Source organism: Rhamphochromis longiceps, linkage group LG9, assembly GCF_057381845.1.
Source record: "Rhamphochromis longiceps isolate RC_006_pf linkage group LG9, R_longiceps_female_GT1.1, whole genome shotgun sequence".
NCBI classification, from domain to species: Eukaryota; Metazoa; Chordata; class Actinopteri; order Cichliformes; family Cichlidae; genus Rhamphochromis; species Rhamphochromis longiceps.
This window is the reverse complement of record NC_140565.1, coordinates 3,953,469-3,974,318: the sequence shown is the minus strand read 5'-3', so window position 1 is coordinate 3,974,318 and position 20,850 is coordinate 3,953,469. Positions and strand designations below refer to the sequence as shown.

Genomic DNA, 20,850 nt, shown 5'->3' with positions numbered 1-20,850 from the left:
GGTTAGAGAAACTGGTTGAGTTTGCATCTCTAAAATCAAAACATAAAGAATAAAACTGTACCGTATTTTCCGCACTATAAGGCACACTTAACTCATTCACTGCCATTGACGTCTATAGCCGTCAATTGCAGTGAATGAGTCAATGGGTTTAACTCATTCACTGCCAATGGCTGGCAGTGAATGAGTTAAAATCCTTTAATTTTCTCAAAAATCGACAGTGCGCTTTATGTATGAATTCTGGTTGTGCTTACCAACGAACCGATTTTATGTGGTACACAGCGCTCAAAAATTTGACAAATGTTTTAGTAGGAGTTTGGTAAACTAGCCTCACCACTTGATGGATTGTTGGAGCATTACGGCTACCGCGGAGAAATCTAGGTCCTAAACTGTTAACTTCAGGTCCCAAAGTCAAATGATCACTGCGGCATCACTGGCTGTTAAAAACTGTCTAAATTCTTTTTGCTGCTGCTGCTTTACCAGGTGTAACAATTAAGTTTAACATCCAGACATCCATGAAAACAGAATTTATTAAATTTAACAGAATTAGAAGTTAGCAGGAGGCTAGCTCGCTAGTTTCCACTTAAGCATGATATAGCATGTTCTGACTGAGAGATTTCTGCAAAAATTCAAACGTACAGCTCTGCTACCACTTCCAACATAAATGAAGACAGAAAACTAAACAGCAGTGACGTTTGTAGGGTTACTGAAGTTTGGCTAGCTGGTATATAATGATGTGCAATATGATCGCTAGCGACACAGCTATGTTAGCATAACATTAGCACAGTGAAGCTGGAGGATGAATGCTAATACTTTTCCCCTCGATAAAAGTTAACGTGAGGGTTCCTAATGGTTAGGGACAAATGCAATCGCAGGATGCTGTAAACGGACCAAACTTCAGTCAGGAGAACAACTGAGATAATCCATCCACAATACGAGGTTAGTCATTAATGTACTGCAACAACATTGGAATAGAGCAGCTGCAGAGGATTCAACATTAATGAATCAATGGTACGTAAGTGGAGGAAGCAAGAAGAATGAGTTGAGTAAAGTTTGACTTATCTGACTGTTTTGTTTCGCTTAATGCGCCTTATGGTCTGAAAAATACGGTACTTGTTTTTGTTGTTGTAGCTTTATCCTGAAGCCAAGGGGGTATCATTGGTCTCTATGGACACTCAATCCTAACACCAACCTGAAAGCCTGTTTTAAAGACAGCTTTCTGCTCTTTCTCTGTCGTACTGGTGGTGGTGAAGGTAACAGTTTTGTCTTTTCCGCTCAGTGTTACTGCAGCTTGAATCGCCTTATCCTTTGACAGCACCCTCCAAAGGTCAAAGGACAGCTTGCTAGAGATCCCTTTCAGACGTAGAGTGGACACAAACACGTACGATGGAGGAAGGCCTTCTGGGAAAATCTCCCTAGTTTAAAGATTAAGAATGAAAAATGTAAATAGCTGTCGACCAAAGCCCAAAAGCTGTTTAGAATGAATGTAATGATAGCGATAGCATGTTACCTGGTGTTCTCAGTAATGTCTGTGGAGGCAGCAAGAGCATAGGCAGTCTCAGAAACTAAAGAGCCAGGGATCTTCTTTGCCTTGGTCTGAATGTTCATGCCCACCATCAGCTCGAAGCCTTTCTCATCACGGGATGCCACTGGGATTCGTGTGGGACAAACAGACTCTGGAAGCACCAGGGTGATTCATTCAGTCAAGTGGTCATTCAGCTATATGATATTTGGCAACACTCTAATTTGTGCTTTTGTAGATACACTTGAGTTTTCTGACCTTCACAAAGCTTCTGCTCCATGGAGTCTCGAATACGATCGATGGTGGTGTAATCTTCAGCATACAGGACATAGGTAGATGAAGGTTTATTGGCAATGGAGATCAGCTCTGAAGTGGTGATCTCAGTGCCAACTCCCACAGCAAATACAGTAATACTCTGTGCTCGAGCCTCCATGCTGGCGTCAACCTACAGATATAAAAGGTTATCTTTTGGTTTAAATTGTTTTCCCAGGTCTGGGGAAGAAGTGCTAGGGTCTCGGTTACAGTTAGGGTTAGGGGGTAAGTACTGGTTAGCTAGAGTATTAAAACCTCACAGTGTGGCTTTTCTATGCCGAAGTTTCTTTCCATGTTGATACTTCTTTTATGTTGCCTCTGTTATTAAAGGCCACCCAAAAACACTGACGTGGTTTTACCCATGAGGCAAAGGACCACTCACCACATCATCCTGTGACTTGCCATCTGTAACCACCACAGCGATGCGGTTCTTGACCAGATTGCCCCGCTGGGAGGAGGCAAACACGTGGTCCACTGCAAACTTGATGGCCCTGCCAGTCTACAAAAAGAAGTGAATTAAAAAAAATAATTTTACACCAGACACCAGACCTTACACAACCCCAAAGGTTATTTGTGTCCCTGACTGATCTGCCAAGTGAACATGTTAAAGACTACTCAATGAAACCACTAGCCATTCCCAGTCAAGCATAGACATTTTAACAGAGGTCTTTGGAAATGCAAAAGTTGAGTATTACAGCTGCAGAATTTACAGGGATGCATGTGCAAGTCTGTTTGGTGACCATGCTTGTGGCCGTGTTGTGTGGTCATCCTGCTGCAGATGCAGTGTTGGCAAGTGGCACCAGTGAACATGCCTAAATGTGCAGTCTGCTTTTATGTGACGCTTTAAAGGTTGCATCATAGGAGTAAAGTCTGTTTTGTTCCTTCACTATGCTTTGACATGAATAGTTTGTAGGAGCTGGCCACCTGTGTAATAATTTATCCTTTACCCATTTTCCCACCGATTGTTTCATAATTTTTGATATGCTTTGTTTAACTTCGCTTCCAGTGGAGTCAAAAGTTTCATTCCTTCCCTCTCCACTCTGCTATTACAACCAAGCAGTGTTGCTTATAACTTGTGCAGTTTTTTTCTGCGTAATTGTTTATATTCCTATATCTATTTACTAGGGGTGCAACGATACTCGTATCGATATTGAACCGTTCGATACAGTGCTTTCGGTTCGGTACGCATATGTATCGAACAATACAAAATTTTTCATTTATTTTATCAACTTTTCTTCTGGCGATGCTGTCTGTGTTGAGCGCTCAGTGGATCTGCGTTCGACTACTCCGCCTAGGCTGCACTGTCGAGCGCAGCGCAAGCTAGCAAGACAGAAGCTAAACTCGTTGCAACATGGCAAATTGAACCTCCCCCACCCTCATTCAGATCTGGCCTTTGGAACTATTTTGGTCTTCATGTGACGTATGACCCTGAAGGTAAGCGCTCATGGACAAAAGTAAAACAGTATGTTGGATGTGCCACGCAATGCTCAATTACATGGGTGGGAACTAGTGCGTTAGCGCAGTTTGTTTGTTAACGTGTTGACACCATCCAGCCCCACGCATGGGGCGATCCGCGGTAGCTCGTTAACGGAGATTTGCCGTTAACGTCATTTCAGATTTACGCTGACAGCACTAGTGGGAACACAACGAATATGACTGCACATTTACGCCGACATCATCCTAGTGCAAAGACAACTGGAAGCAGACAAAAACAACAAGCACACATGCTACAAACTTTACCCGAGTCATTTAGACAGCTGTTAGCACATGATTCTCCTTATGGGGACCTGATATGTTTAATATGCTGCTGAGAATATATCCCAGAAGAAGCGGATAGTATTGCTTTTATTTTGGAAAGAGCCATTTCTCTGTAATAAATTCTCTTTTCCAAAGATGAGTGATTTCTCCATCAGATATATTTATTATTTTATCCCTTTGTTGTTTCAGCAACATTAAATTTAAAAACTGTACCTTTGAGTTAAAATATATATTTATAATTTTAATAAATGACAAATTAAAAAAGCATGAACATTTTTTTGTATCGAAAAAATATCGAACCGTGACACCAAAGTATCGAACCGAACCGTGAATTTTGTGTATCGTTGCACCCCTACTATTTACATATAAATGATCTAAATTACTAATCCTTTTATTTATGTCAAGTCTTAATATTCTGCTTACATGTCCTGTGCACAATGTTGGGGAAGCTTCTTTAAAGACATAGTTTTGCAAAATACTTCATAACAGACAAGCTGGACAGCAGAGATACTCTGTTCTGTTTCCTAAAACTACTAAATTAGTTTGCAAAAACAAAAACTGATCAAGTTCACAGCGTAGCTATGATAACGTGTAACATGTAATAACAAAATAACATTGGCAGCAAAGCTTCACTGCTTATGGAAACAGTGCAGCACTGAGAAACGCCTGCCCTTTCGCTCATGCAATAAGCAAAGGTCAAGTGTGTGGAGACGGCTGCCTCACAACTGCACTGACTGAGCGTGTCGTAAGGATCGTACAGAAGAAGTAGGACGGCTTTGAGTAGGGAGGGGATTCAGTTACAGTAGAAATGCAATGGTCCTAACACACAAAGTTAACGCACATGTGTCACACAGTATTATCACTGTGGACATACAAATGCACAAGAATCACAGTTCATCACAATACAGTTTTAGCACATCACATTTCCCCTGTGCTAACCGATACACAAGTAGACAGTTATCTATTATCTAGTTATATGTTTGTATTTTATGATGATTATTTAATGGGATATTAATAATGTGATGCCCCCTGTCACATAGCCCGACAGAACAGCTGGTGTCCACCTGGAAACCATCAATCAACAGGGAAAAATATTCCCCAGTGGGTTGTGAGTGGGTACTGGGAGTTGCTAGCAGTCACTGTGAAATGAATTGCTGTACCTCAGTCATGAAGGCCTAAAGTCTGGTCATTAACCAGGGAAAAGTGTGCATTTCCAACCAGTTGGTAAGGTGGTTGTCAGGGCTGCTGGCTGTCATCTGGTGTATTTGGCTGCAAATACATTTATTTGCAGCTCATTTCACAGTGACTGCAGGAAAAACATAACTGCTTTTGTTACTAGTAAGTTTGTCTGGTTGGTTAATATGTTAGATGTGTAACCACTCACCAAGTACACACTCAGGGTGTGTGGAACTGTGAAGAGTGCAACATGAAGCAGAAATATGAACCTCCAAAAGTTGATTCTGTTCATCTGGACGTAGCGTTTTGTGGGAGAAACGTTTCGTCTCTCATCCAAGTCTCAGCTGACTGAGATTTACTTTCCTGGATGATTGAGAATGCATCAAGACAGAAATAATAATAATAATAATGGATTGCATTTATATAGCGCTTTTCGGGGCCCTCAAAGCCCTTTACAGTTCCACTATTCATTCACTCTTACATTCACACACTGGTGGAGGCAGCTACAGTTGTAGCCACAGCTGTTCTGGGACAGACTGACAGAAGTGAGGCTGCCATATGGCACCATCGGCCTCTCTGGCCATCACCAGTAGGCGGTAGGTGAAGTGTCTTGCCCAAGGACACAACGACCGAGACTGTCCGAGCCGGGGCTGGAACCGGCAACCTTCCGATTACAAGACGAACTGCCAACTCTTTGAGCCACGATCGGAAATAGTATGAAACTTTCCCTTCAAAGTGAAAAATGTTGGTAACAAAGAGTTTGGAGACAAACTGCTGTTTGTGTTGCTGGTTTGCAAGCAGGTGTTTGCATCTTCCATGCAAACTAAGGCGACTGCAGCAATCACAAAGCGCTTTTTGGATTTCCCCCATTGACACCAAAGCAACCTGCAGCAGCTAAAGCTACTTGCCAACCCCTCTGTGAGTTTCTCCTTCACCTCAGGTTAGCTCATTTCTATTCAGTCACCGAATAAGTCAAGAAATACAAATATCGGCATGTGTTACATACATGTTGATGCTGCTGCATCTGTTTATTCTAAACACATCCCCACGATACATGATTTTATATGTTCTTCTGCAAATTAGGACATTTAAGGAGAAAAGGTCCTGCCTGTGTGTTTCCTCCCAGGTAGCTGATGCTCCGTATGGCCTTGATGAGCTCTGCTACTCCCTGGTGTTTCCCAAGAGGAATCTCCAGCCGAGGTGTGTCACTGTATTGTATCACAGCCACCTACAGGTGACACAACAAAACTTATCTGAGTGGATCTCTGTTGTGTGTAATGCACCAAATAACTCGAGTGAGGAAAACTGCAGTAAATCTGAAAGGAAATTGGAGGTTGTTCAAATCATTCTCATTATGCACAGCATGCAGCATTACCTGTGTGTAGTGGGAACTGATATCAAACTGGCTGGTGATGTTGATGAGCCACTGCTTGGCAGTGTCAAAGTCCGAGACGCCAACGCTCCATGAGCCATCAATGATGTATACCAGGTCATTGACAGCCGTGCTGCAGCCTGTGCACATAAAGATATATACACGGTCATTAAAGAGAAGCCATTACACTCAGGAGACTTAACAGATCAGTTTTATGATCTGCTTTCACCCAAAGGTGCATGTCATCAGTACCTGCTCTCACATCTTCCTCCTCTGCAGCATCCACTGTCGTCAGTAGTAAAATTACACTCCATACTGACCACAGCAACATGGCTCTGTAGGAGAACAGTGCACCGCAGGCCAGCCCAACCTACATAAAAACAAAAAGAAAGCTTCTTATCGTAACGATTAGGCAAACATTCTTTCACACCTATGAACAGATTACCATTAAATTATGGCCTAAACTATGACCACGCCCCCAAAACCTGCTGAGGTATTAGCTCTACGAGCACGCTGTACGGCACAGAGCTGTGAGCTGAGCCATCAGTGCTAAAACGTTCCTCGACACTTTTGATTTCTGACGCAATCAGACAGCAGATACAGGAGTAAATGAGCTTCCCTGAGGTAAGATAAGATAAGATAAGATAGAACTTTATTAATCCCTCGGGTGGGTTCCTCTGGGAAATTCGACTTCCAAAAAAAGCACAGCAATGACCGAAGTTACAGTTACAGAACTGTTATATATATATATACACACACACACACATATATAAATACAGAGACAAATATAAATAAAATATACAAAGGGGATAAATAGAATAAATAGGAATAAAAAATAAAAATACAAGTGAATTGCACATTTCAAGTATTGAGTCTATTGCACTGTTGACTATTTACAAAAAGTATTGCACAAGGTATTGTACAGTGAGGTGAAGAGGCACTACAGCTTAGTTGTTCCCCCCTCCTTTGTCCTCCTGTTTCCCCTCCCTCTCCCCTCCAGAGAGGAGTTAAACAGTCTGATGGCGTGTGGGACAAAGGAGTTTTTAAGTCTGTTAGTTCTTGTCTTGGGGAGAAGCAACCTGTCACTGAACAGACTCTTCTGGTTGTTTATGGCCGTGTGCAGAGAATGCCCAGCATTGTCCATAATGTCCATCAGTTTCTTTAGTGTCCTTTTCTCTGCCACTGTCACCAGAGTGTCCAGCTTCATGCCGACCACAGAGCTAGCCCTCCTGATCAGTTTCTCCAGCCTGGATGAGTCCTTCTTTGCTGTGCTGCTCCCCCAGCACACCACAGCATAGAAAAGTACTCCAGCAACCACTGACTGGTAAAACATCCTCAGGAGCTTCCTGCAGATGTTAAAAGACCTCAGCCTCCTGAGGAAGTACAGTCGGCTTTGGGCTTTTTTATACAGGTGCTCTGTGTTGCATGACCAGTCCAGTTTATTGTCCACCCACAGCCCGAGGTACTTGTACTTGTTGACCACCTCCACCTCCTCCCCCTCTATCTGAACTGGCAGTGGACCTTCTCTGGACCTCCCGAAGTCCACAACCAGTTCCTTAGTCTTTGAGGTGTTGAGTTGCAGGTGGTTTGTGTGACTCCATGCGACAAAGTTCCTCACCAGACTTCTGTACTCCTCTTCCTGATCATCCCAGATACACCCCATGATGGCCGTGTCATCTGCAAACTTCTGAATATGGCATAATTCAGAGTTGTAGCAGAAGTCAGAGGTGTACAGGGTGAGCAGAAGAGGGGACAGCACAGTTCCCTGTGGGGCTCCTGTGCTGCTGACCACAGTGTCAGACGTGATGTCCTTCAGCCTGACGTACTGTGGTCTGTCGGTGAGGTAGTCGGAGATCCAAGCCACCAGGCAGGGGTCCACCTCCATCCTGTTCAGTTTTTCCTGAAGCATACAGGGCCGGATGGTATTAAAGGCACTGGAAAAGTCAAGAAACAGGATCCTGACCGTGCCTTTTCCCCCATCCAGGTGTGAGTGGGCTCTGTGTAGGAGGTACAGGATGGCATCCTCCACTCCGACACCCGCCTTGTATGCAAACTGTAGTGGGTCCTGGGCATGTTGTACCTGTGGTCGGAGGAGGTTGAGGAAGAGCCGCTCTAGAGTCTTCATAAGATGTGACGTCAGTGCCACCGGTCGGAAGTCATTCAGCTCATTGGGCCGGTTCTTTTTGGGGACCGGGACGATGCAGGATGTCTTCCATAGGGCGGGCACTCTCCCCAGTCGCAGACTGAGGTTGAAGACTCGTTGTAGCGGCTCCCCAAGTTCAGCAGCACACGCCTTAAGCATCCTAGGACACACCTTGTCTGGGCCTGCTGCCTTTCTGGGGCGAAGCTTCCTCAGTTGCCTCCTGACCTGATCCACTGTGACACTGGGAGATGTTTGGGAGGAGGGGAGGGGGGGAGATGTCTTGCTGCTGAGAGAGGGATTGGAGGAGGGGGGTGTCATGGTGTCAGGAAGGGGGGGAAGCGAGGGAGGCAGGAGAGTGGGGAGAGGACTCTGTAGTGAAGGTGAGGGTGAGGGTGGGGGGGTTGTGGGCTGGTCAAACCTGTTGAAGAAGTTGTTGAGTTCGTTTGCCTTCTCCACAGTCCCCCCCACTGTGCCTTTCTTGGTGTTGTGGCCTGTGATGGTTTTCACACCATTCCAGACCTCCCTCATATTGTTCCTCTCCAACTTCTGCTCCACCTTCCTCCTGTAGGTGTCCTTTGCTTCCCTCAGGCAGCGTTTCACCTCCCGCTGTGCTGCTTTCATCTCCTCCTTCACTTTGCTCCTGAAAGCCTTCTTCTTCATGTTGAGGACAGCTTTGACTTCCTGTGTTACCCACGGTTTGTTATTAGGATAACACCGTACCGTCTTAGCAGGGGCGACCGTGTCCACACAAAAGTTGAGGTAGTCTGTAAGACAGTGTGTCGCCCCTTCTATGTCCTCACCATGTGGGCTCAGGAGCACATCCCAGTCTGTGGTGTCATAACAGTCCCTCAGAGCATCCTCCTTTTCTGGGGTCCATCTCCGGATGGAGCGCGTTGTGACAGGCTGCCTTTGGACGAGGGGTGTGTATTGTGGCTGTAGGTAAACCAGGTTGTGGTCTGACTTCCCTAGTGGGGGGAGGGGGGTGGCTCTGTATGCATCTCTCACATTAGCATACAGTAGGTCAATTGTCCTGTTGCTCCTTGTGGGACAATTCACAAACTGGTGAAAAGCAGCCAGAGTAGAGTCCAGTGTGGCATGGTTAAAGTCTCCAGATATAATAATGAAAGCCTCGGGGTTTTGTGTCTGAAGTCTTGCTGTGACTGTGTGTATTTTCTCACAGGCAGCTGTTGTGTCGGCCCTTGGAGGGATGTAAACACACACACAGATCACATGACTGAACTCCCGAGGTAGATAATATGGCCGCAAGCTAACAGCTAGCAGCTCCAGGTCCGGACGGCATACCGAAACTTTAACGGAGACGTGTTCAGGGTTACAGTATCTGTTGTTAACGTAGACAATGAGTCCCCCACCTCTGCTTTTTCCGCTGGCCTGCGTGTCCCTATCGGCTCTCACGGATGTGAAACCGCATAGGTCTACGTTAGCCTGCGGCGTTAGCTCGGTTAGCCACGTCTCCGTGAAGATAAACAAGCTGCACTCACGGTATAGTCTGTGGTTGTTCAGAGCGCACAGTTCGTCAATCTTATTCTGTAACGAGTTCACGTTGCCCATGATCACTGTCGGGATTGATGGTTTGAATCGCCTCCGGTGATCCGCTCTGCTGAGTTATGAGAAGTAAAAATAAGAAGTAAACAACTGCACGGCAAAATGCTGCAGCAGTTAAATGCACATGTTTGTGTGTGGAACGTGCAGAATTTCCTTACATAGAAAAGTCTTTGCATGCACAGTTATGGTCACACGTTTATATACACGCACCATGGATGTGGATTTTGGGGCTCTTCTTGTTCTTGTTCCAGAGTGGAATGATTGTACAACATCTTTAATAACTTCAAATAAAAAAGAAATTAGGTGGGCAGATCTTTACTGAATTCCCTGGACTTCCCAGGATTCACACAAAGCAGGTCCATTCGATCCGTGGATACATATTTATTTAGATATAAAGTTATAGTCAGAAAATAATTGAGTTGTGGGAACCAGAGTGGGCATATGCAAATGAGCTGAGAATGAAAGCCAGCAAGAATAACTCTGTGTTTGCTCTGTAATTCAGTGCAGTTACACACAGAAGCAGAAATAAAGACTCATAAATCAGTCAGCCAATCACTGCTGGTTTGGCCATAACACCCCTGCTTTCTCCTTTTCCATTTCTGCCACATCAAACACAATAAGGACACAATGACTCTGACTGTCACATTGTTCCTTCCTGTGTGAAAACATATGACAGTCATTGATGCTGTTTTTCACTCTGTTATCAGTTTGAATATTGTTCACAGTTTCTCAGATGTGGTGGAAACACGAGGAGGAAATGAGACTTCCTGTGTAGCTAAGGAGCCTATGGCTTAAAGAGATTTTCAAACCATGAACCTGCTCATCATTGTCATAACTCATAGAGGGATTTCCCAGCCCAGGAACTAGAAACTATCAAAGCTCTCAGAGCATTGATTTGGTCTCTTTTTATGATTGGCAACAGGTCATTAGCTGTGTTTCAGAAGTACAGATAGGGAGGAGCTCACCACTCTGTGAAACACTACGTGGGTTTTAACAGTTAATCAGTGCAAGTTATCATTTCTAAGTGATTGAAACCATATTCTGCATGTGCTGAAACAATATGGCTCGCTAATACGTGCTAAACTGGCTCCCTGCACTCAAGACAGCACAAAAACAACACCATTTTTCTCAAAATGAAACGTAAATACACACATTTTTATCTCAACTTGCTACTTCAAAGTAAATCAGTGTACGTGAATAGCTTCATCGTCAGCACTTTGCCCTTTCTGTGCCACACATAGTGCACCAGGGAGATGTGTAGGTTAGCCGTCCCCCCTCAGACCAGCTGAAGCCAGCAGAACTCTTGTGAAAGAAACCTTTCCTTTTTTACCCCACTGTCATCACGAAACTCACGACAAACAAAAAGTACAACACTTCCATTCTGACACACTCCATCATGTTGTTGCAGCTGTTGCTAGCTGCTGCTATTCCAGCCATCAGCTGGCTGCAATTAAGCCACCTTGGGGAGCTCCCCAGTGAGCAGTTACCCTGCAGCCCTGGAGCACATTTAGCCTGCCTTTAAGGAGTAACTTGTCACTAAGCTGAAAAACTCTGTTTCATATTCGCTTTCACCTGCATGTAACCAAATGTTTCACTGCTGTCACCGAGCTCAGTGTGTAGTCAGTACAGCATGAACGAGAAGTCAAACAGCTGGAGGTCAGCTAGAGCAAGATATAACTGCTTTAAATGCTTCAGTGTTATTACAGTCATTACGTACTGGCTTTGTGTGTGTTTTCAGCTAGAGCTAAATCATGCTACCAGAGGAACTCTGTCCTGAACAACAGACACTGAGCACTAAAACATGTATGCAAGGACTCAGCCCACGTCCAGTGGACACACTGTGTTGTAATATGCAGCTGGTACATACTGCATGTGATATATGATGTGAGAATGAGTCCAGAGTGTCTTGTGAAATGACTACATCTCTGTCTCTCCCTCTCCTCTGTCCCCTCTCCTCTCACCTCCTCCTCCTCCTCCTCTGTGTTGTAAAATTCTTTTGTGAGTTTTTTATTTCATGCCATACCATGCAACACATGATGGAGCTTTCCCTGTTTTCATTCGGCAGCACAAACATGGCTCCACCGACCACAAGGCAGGCCCAGAGAAAATAACAACGTGAGCAGAAACACAGGCATGGCAGAGAAGGCTGCGCTGTGCTGGCACAGGCTTTAAAGACAGGGGAGGATCCGTGGGCTGCAGAGAGTACAGCCACCACAACCTTTCTTTGACATGGTCCTCTCCCTGTAATGCTTGTTCTCCGAAATATTTTTAAACCAGAAACACCGAAAGAATAGGCAGTGTGTGCAAAACCTTGACAGGAATCACTAAGAATTGTTATTAAGTAACTTTTTTGTATTACTGCTTACATATTCCTCTCTACAAGATCAAACTGGTGAATAAATTTAAATTAAATGGACATTTAAACGCCATATAAGTTATATGTAGGTAACATGGGTAGTAAGTTTGCTACAGGCTTGAAATGGGCAAACTCTATGTTTACTATAAAAGGCCTCTGTGTGTTTAGGAGCATGGGTTCATCATGGGTGTGTTCTGAGTTTTAGAATGAATCCCAGTTTCTGCTTTAAAGTGAATTAAGAGCCACTGAAAAGATGAGCTGGGTGCTGTTTTTATCACTCGTGAGTTAATCAGGTTGATACATGGAGTCCTCGAGCCACATATGAGATGCAGGCAAACATCTCTGTGTAGTTTGGGTCTGTTGCCACTTGCAGAGTCACTGAAGATTGATAAAGGTTGTTCTGAATCATTATTGTTAACGACCATGAAACGTTTCTATCGTGTTGGGGAGGATCTCTTCCAGAATAATAATGCCTTCTTGTCCATTCTTGTTTTTGTTTACACGGGTGACTGAACCAGGTTTTGGGACAATATGTCATGGAAAGTCTTTATTTTGTTGGACAACAAATGACAACATACCAGGTCCTGGGGTAAAAACATACCATATGTTGTACTTTTCCAGCAAGAAATTACTATATCATTACTTTTAAAAATACTCCAGCAGATTTTTTTAGGAGGCAGCTCTTATTTGTGTTTGTTGCCCATAGCAGTGCGACTGAAAGTGCCAGATTTTATTACTGTATAGTTTAGATTAAAGTTGGTTAGCTTTATAGCTTGCTTGCTCATTTTATCTAGTAGACCAGCTGGTAGCTAGCTTCTGACTGATCTGAATGGTAGAAAAATTGCTAATCTGAGATGCTAATGTTCTTTTTATTGTGATAATTAAGCTGCATAAGCAGACATAAGTAAAAATGTAAAAATTCAACACTGGTCTTAACTGGGATTTTGCACCCTGAATAGTAAAAAGAACAATGGGAAATGTATCGTGGCTTTCACAGATACTGACTCTGAATTGACTGAAGCTTTGAAGGGTGCTTATACTTTTCACCCACTATACAGTGAGCAGCTTTTATTTTCTGCAACATTTCCAATCAGTGCAACATTATCAGGCCACGTTAATAAAGAAAAAACATGCGCAATTGAATAATTGACCATGTTGATCATTTAAAGGCCCAAATATAATTATTCAGGTCTTCTCACTGTCCGCTGTATGTCAAGGTGGGAGAGTTACCTCGCTATCACTTTTTATGTCATGGAATCGTGTGAGTGCACAGCTGTAAGCAAACACCGAATCTTTACTTAAGGAAAGGAAAAGACACAATGTTACATTAAAATGTTAAACTATTCAATATTAACTTTAATATTTACTATAATTCAATAGAACTTTCACAGGGAGAAAAAACTACAGTAATGTTAGCTACATTCCATTTAGTGCATGTTAATTCACTGTCATGTCTCATGAGGCTTAATGGAGACACTTAATGGGAATAAGTCATCTCTATTATACCTCTGCTTTCCCCATGCTGATGTGCAAAAATATGAAAAAGGTCTACAGAGTGAGGCTAGTTTATCTGTCCAAATGAGAGCTTCATCTGACCTCAGCTGTCACTAGGTCATGCTCTCAGCACATGCATCCCTGACAGCTCAACTCATTCAGCAAGTCTGGAGATCCACAGGTACCCCAGGGGCAGAAATATCAGACTGAAGCTACAGACTGAGCTATGTGTGCATTATACTTGTAGTTATATTGTTTATTGTAATATTAGATATTGAGTCCTGGTAATTTTAACTGCAGCAATTATATTTTCTGTGAATGTGCTGATAAAACTGGAACTGATGGTTTGAATGCAAACACATATTTAATTGAGCCAAAGTCTCACAGCTGTATTATGAATGTGTAAGCCTGTTCAGTTGTATAGCATCCTGGGTAAAGATGGAAAACTGTGATTAATGTGGAGGCAGTGGCTGTAATAGTAGAAATGAGTCCTGCCTCTTTGAAGGCTGCAGTGCAGCCTGTGCAGAAGCGTGTGCTAATTACAGTGTTAGTGCACCACATGCGCCGGAATAGTTGCTGCTTTTAGCCTCATGTCAGGCTGCTGCTAGCCCCCTTTGCTAACTGCTAACATGTTGAAAGTATAAAGTATCCTTTGTGTGGATGTTTCATCCTTATGTGTGAATACTAAGCATCTGTTGTACAAATCTTTCTTTTCAGAACCACAAACACACACACACACACACACATATGCACACAGATGTATATTCATACCTACATCCTTCAATAAAACTACAGCTGGACTGTGCATCATGGCTTCTACACATTTCTGAACAATTCACCAGCCTCAGTACCAAAGTGTTATTTAGCTTCCTATTATGAAAGTCTCTTTATCGAGAACCAGCGTATTCATTTATGTCCTCTGAGCTACCCTCCTACGTCCTGATCTACTAAATAAAGGACATGCAGGGCCTTCCACAGATATCTCATTTGCTTGGGTGGCCTCCACAACGTCCAGAGAGGAAGGAAATCACAAAAAAGTTCAATGGGAAGATTCTCGTTCCCTCGGTTCTCAGGAGGATATAGCGCTTTTCTATTCAATTTGAGCACTCACAACACTTTCTACTACAAGTCTCATTCACCCAGTCCCCCACACACACTCATACAATGCTTTCATCTGTACCTCTGCACTCTCACTGCTGACACTCACACTCCGACGGACACATCATGAGCAACAGGAGGAGCCGGGGATTAAGCCACCGGCCTTCTAAATCATCCTGCTCGACCATAAAAGAGACAACATTCCCACTTTAATGAGAAGAACCAAACAAACCTGCATAAGCTGTGGGTTTCACATAAAAGCAGGCAATCGTTGCTAACACTGGCAAGTATTTTTCAAGACACTAACATTTTTGGTACAACTAACCCTTTCTTCTTCAGACATGAGCCTGTGAGCTCAGTGAAATGGCTTATTTGTACAACTAAATGGCACAGTGCCCTAATTAAGGTTATTAGCTGTGCCTGTGCTTTTCCTACTATAGCGAGTGGAAGTGTTTGGCACATGGGCACTGAATTCAAACATCTCTTATATGACACATGGGAACGATTGGTCTACAGAGTGGGCTAATTCACCTAAATGATAAATGTTTGCATCGCACGAACGCTGCCATAACTGGGATGCTTGAGTTTTTCCATGACTTTGCAAATTCTAATTTAAGCTAAGAGGGAAGCTTTGCGACTGTTCCCTGAGCAGCCTCTGTCCAGTTAGATAACAGCGTATCTGAACTAGCTCCACCACATGAATGGCTGCTGGATTCAAAAGTAGGCACTGCCTGCCTGCACAGATCAGCTCAACCTGTCCTCTTTTCTGGAGTGAAGCTGAGTCCCAAGCTGAGAGCAATAAGTCAGACTGGATGGGACCGGCTAAGACTCAGAACAGAACTTGATTCGTACACACTCCTGATCAACACTTTAAAATACAAGTAATTATAACCATGTACAAATTACGTAAAGACGCAATTCAATTGATTTGATGTGAAATTTAAAGTTATGCTGTTTCCCCATTTCTGTCTTCATGCTGCTCTAATGGCAGATGCTCATATTAAACATGGGCTGACTGTCTGAGAGTATTTGTCCAAGTACAAATCCTAAACAGCTCTTTCGTTATAGCAGCTGGATTCCTTTAGAGAGTAGGCGGACTTTTAACCCAACTTTAAATGGCTGAGGTGGAAAAGGATAAAAGAAAGTAAAAGATACAGATGTAAGACATCCAAAGACAGAACATCAACAGTAAAAGAGGGAAACAACACACCAGTGGAGATCATTCATAACCGTTCACTGTTTTTATCTTTACCAGGTCTGGAAAAAACCACACAGACACTCTTTTTGCTTCTTCTCTTTGCATCCACCATTCCTCGCTTCTTCTTTTCCACACATCAGTCAGTAGACATGGAGAGGTGTGTACTGAACCTGAATTCCTCCAAAACCTCACTCTTCTTCTAGCAAACCAGAAGTGCAGTTTACCAACCACACGAGCAGCCTCCGCTGGCTTCAGCATCCCAGAACATTCCTGGTGCATAAATGTTGCTGGGATTGCTCAGCGCCTTTCACTGGTCCATGTAATATGATGACTGCGGAGAGCAGCACTGCTACTGGATCCCAACCTGTTCAAGTACACTATAGCTTTCTCAGTTAAAATAATATGATTTTTTTTTCCAATACATTTTGAGTGGATAAATCTGGAACGGTATTATTTTAGCCGTGAAGTTAGACACATTGTATCCGCTTTAGAAAATGCTTTCAAATGCTGACGCCTGCATTCTACACACACTTTACCTACTTGTAACTCATTTCCTCTGAAAGCTTAACAAACAATAAATGTGTCACATCATTTAATTAATGCCACTGCGTCTTACAAAAAGTATTCTCCAAAGACGGCACGTGACTCTCTGAGGCAACGTATCAAACAGAAGATACTCGTGCCCTAAAGCAGCTTTACTGTCTATTTTACTAAAAGGTGTTTGACAAACTAAATATCATTTTTATAATAATTGTGACTTGACACATGGGGATTGTGCCCACAGACTCAACAGGAAAGTGTTTCCTGATGTTAAAGAGCTCCTACATTTCTTTCTCATCACGCTGCTCGACATTAATTCAGTTCAATTCATTCCACTGTTTATAGCACCAAATCGCAACAACAGTCCCTGAAGGCACTTTGTGCTGTAAGAGGGCAATACAGAGAAAACTCCAACAATTTGATCTCTCCCTATGAGCGAGTACCTGCCTACAGTAGGAAGGAAAACTTAACAGGAAGAAACCTCCAACAGAAACAGGCTCAGCGAGGGGCGGGGCCATCTGCCGTGACCTGATGGTGGTGAGGGGAGGGAGACAGGACTAAAGACACGCTGTGGAAAAGAACTAATGATTAAATGCAAAGTGGAGTATATAAACACAGAGAGTGAAGAAGAGGCAGTGCATCATGGGAAGCTCCCAGTACCTAGCGCAGAATAACTAGGGGTGGATTCAGGGTCAGCAGAATAAGTACGAGCCTTATCAAAAAGAAGAAAGAGGGTACGTGTGCTTCACCAGAGCTGATCTGGACAAGCAACTTCACTTCCTCTTCATGACCTTGTAGAGAAAATTGGAGACAAGCCTAAAAAAAGTGAATTTTACACCTGCTTCAATACAAGAAACTTGCAAGATGTTCTTAAATTGAAATAAACTGATGATAACGAATGGAAGCCAGTTTCACACATAAAAAGCTAGCCTTCTACTCGTGCATGCTAACAGCTCAGTAATACGACAAACACTCGATGCAGGCTTTAACAGATGATAATGACACTTTATGAGTGTAATCAAAACCCAACAGAAACGTTAATGTGCCCGAACATGAATATTACTCACAAAACCAATATAAAACTCTGACAGTTGAAATATATCGATTGTCTCTTATTGTTTAGAGAAGAAGTTTTCTCTTTGTAAGACCCCAAAGCAGTGTCCATCTTTTATTTACAACCTGTAGTTCTGCTAGGCCGCTTCGGTTTTGACCTCATGCCGTCGGCTACATCCTGGCATTAATTTATCTCTATATTCTGAACACTGTCCAAAACATATTTCCTGCGGTTTCACAGGTAGATCAGGGACTGATCCTTCAAATACATTTTGTTCCGTTGGAACTGCAGCCTGATTATCCCTGTTTATTGTCATGTAACACTTATATGCAGTAACAGACAAAAAGAAATATAGATCCAGATGTGAGGTTCTCTGTGATGAGAACTTCACATCTGGATTTAATCTTGTCGGATTAAATGCCTCCTGTTTAAAAGATGAGCAGTACACTTTTGATTTCACTAAAGAATGTTTGGTAAATGAAATTCTCAATATTTATGTCAGGTTTTCCAGTTACTTGAGATTTCACAGATGCTGTTTCAATTTCAAGTCACATTTTGCTTCTTCTCTGCTCAGTTATTGCTTCTTTCTACGTAACAGCACGTTTTGTGCCTTTTCTAGATTTGTGTTACAGTTACATGAACTTGATTAGTGCTCTGATTAGGGACTGACCTGAAGATCTGAAGAGTGGAAAACATCCCAGTGAAGTAACATAATGCGATAGGGTTAGAGTTCATAGATTCATCTTGTCTGCCCAGAGTGATGACATGTTGGCTCAGGGTAACCTGACATTTTAAACCAATGTTTCTACAGACCTGCTCAACCAGCCACAGCTAGCACAGGTAAAGGTACAAAGACATCAGTGAAAGAGCTCTGTTTGCAACGCAGCCTTTACAAATACACTGCTTTGTATCTCCTGCTCGTCAAACCAGGTAATATTTTACCAGATCCGATCTTTCCTCTGTCAAAAACCAACGAGCAGCTGATGTCAAAAATAACTGCAGTGACCGAGCAGAACTTTCACTGTCATCTCTTGTTCAAAGATAATTGGTGACTGCATCTGAAAACTGCACTTTTCTTCCATGCGATCCATGACGATCTTAAAAACTGTCCGGCACACACCTTTTCCATCGTTTCCAATTTATTGTGTTGCTGTACAGTGGATACAGTAATTAGAAGTTATTTCAGGGAACAGACATAACTGACAGCGTAACTTAAACATGCCAAGAAACACACAGGGAGGCTGGTGCTTTCCAGTAAAGCTGAGGACCTCAACTCTCTGACCCATAATCACAGAGTTTGATGTATGACTTCTGCAGTATATTTAGCTTCTTGTTGTCCTGATGGCCGGTCAGTTTTGGCCAAACCAAACTGACGCTGTGGTAACATCGCATTTTAGACAAGATGCATGCATATCGCAGATTAAGTAGTAAATGAAACAACAACCACTATCCTGAGCAGAGATGGGCAGAACAGAGAAGTCCAGGAAAGGAAGAGTAGCTGGCAATCTAATGGACAGCTACTCTGTCCAGGCTTCCTCCTCATAAAGCTACACTGTGTGAGAGCATGTGTAATAAAGAAGTGTTGACAGGTCCTTACCTTTCTCCTTTTCTCCTTCAGCTGCAACAAGCCAATGATGAATGCGACTCTGCTGGGAGACGCTGAAGAGAGAGGACGCCTGGCTCGGCAGTGACAGTCCTCCTCCTGGTTGGCAGAGGGTGCAGTGGGAGTGTCAGGGCAGCCTTTGTAAACTGTGGCCAACTCCACCACGGAATATGACACAACTAAGACCAACGTATATCCAGTGTGGATCTACTCACACACACTTACATGCACGGTGCTACTAGATGTGTGAAAAAGGCTTACAAGTCTGACTATATAAATGACTCATTTAACATTCAATGTGAAATAAACAACAAACAGTTAATAAACTTAACTGAGCTAAGTGAGAGTAGGAGCCTCATTCAGTGAAGGTTGTTAAGTTAAACAACAGTTTCTCTGAGTCTGAGATAAAGGGGATCAAGTGTTGAGCCTGTGATCAGCAGTCGTGTAATAAAGCACGGCAGCACTGTGGTTTCACAGCACGCTGTTTTCTGCAGCTGTACAGGAGATGAGTTCAATTAAAGGGTTACAGAAGCTCTGCAGCGAGAGATGAAAAAGCAGCTGCGGCTCACGTTGAATCACTGCGATAAAGTCGCGATCACTGACAAAGGGAAATGACACGTTACACTCCGTCTGCTCCTCACAGACCAACCCATGGGAAAACTTGGATTTTAGCATCATTTTCTACAATAACATTTGGATACATGTGTTATCAAACCATATACTGTACTTAAAAATTAAGCTGAAGCAAAAGACTCAACTGTGTGTAACAGCAAACAGCAGAGCGGGGAAGGTTGAGGTTACCTTTGCTCAATAAAAAAGTAGAATTATGTTTAACATGTTTCTGAGAGAAACTAATGTGTTGTCTCTCTGTAATCTCAGCCCATTATTACTAAAAGAAAATCGATTTAATTGAAAATTCACAATAAAATTGTGAAAAGTGCAAAGTGGAGGCTGTTTATAGTAGTTGACATAATTTTTTGTAGTACAATTTGTTTGTTTTCTTTATTTATGTGTATTCATATGAGCACAGCAGTGAAAAAATAATATGTTAATATATATATACCGAACACATTATTAATGAGCTTGAAGTTCAAGATTCAACATACAGCATTAGTTACATGGATACCGCTGTCACACTTTTGTATGGGAGGTGCTGCTGGTAGTTACTGCCACTCTTGTAATTTCCAGATGTTTCCTCCAGAGGGCGGTCTTGCCTCAATGAACAGTACTGATGGCTCGTGATCTTCGCTTTAAACTGGAAAAACTGTCCAGGAGATATTAACCTTTTAGCATATTTTGCCCCTAAAATAGGGATTGGAACACATTTGGACAGATACAGATTAATTAAAATAAATACTTATCCTTTGGGTTGCTGATCAATTTTAAATGTGAGGTGATCCTATATTTTAAATAGAAGTGTTTTAATGAAGTCTTGTTTTCAGCACTTCAATAAAGTTCAATAAAGTTTCATCAGTAAGTGGAATTTAGAAACGAATCATCAGCCTCCATGTTTTACAAAAAGAATTTCTAATGTAGGTTCGTTTCACCACAGAGCAGTTTCTCTCTTTGCTTCAGTTCTTGTTTGACCCAGAGAAGATAGTGGCGTTTCATGTTCATATGTGTGGCTTCTTTTGTGCATCATAAAGCTTTAACCATGGATTTGA

At 42.8% G+C, this 20,850-nt stretch overlaps 1 protein-coding gene across 1 annotated transcript in view; it reads right to left on the bottom strand.

Annotated features, from left to right (window-relative positions):
* Positions 1 to 19,235, bottom strand: part of LOC146661558 (uncharacterized) — an 86,645-nt gene extending 67,410 nt beyond the window's left edge. Inside the window, exons 1-8 of the mRNA XM_085418053.1 lie at positions 19,181 to 19,235; positions 6,390 to 6,507; positions 6,141 to 6,277; positions 5,874 to 5,993; positions 2,214 to 2,330; positions 1,778 to 1,964; positions 1,508 to 1,673; positions 1,190 to 1,412 (exon numbers count right to left, since the gene is read on the bottom strand). Of these exons, the coding sequence (XP_085274179.1) occupies positions 1,190 to 1,412; positions 1,508 to 1,673; positions 1,778 to 1,964; positions 2,214 to 2,330; positions 5,874 to 5,993; positions 6,141 to 6,277; positions 6,390 to 6,468 (1,029 nt within the window). The 5' untranslated portion in view covers positions 6,469 to 6,507; positions 19,181 to 19,235. The remainder of the gene's footprint in view (positions 1 to 1,189; positions 1,413 to 1,507; positions 1,674 to 1,777; positions 1,965 to 2,213; positions 2,331 to 5,873; positions 5,994 to 6,140; positions 6,278 to 6,389; positions 6,508 to 19,180) is intronic.
* Between the last annotated feature and the right edge of the window lie 1,615 nt (positions 19,236 to 20,850).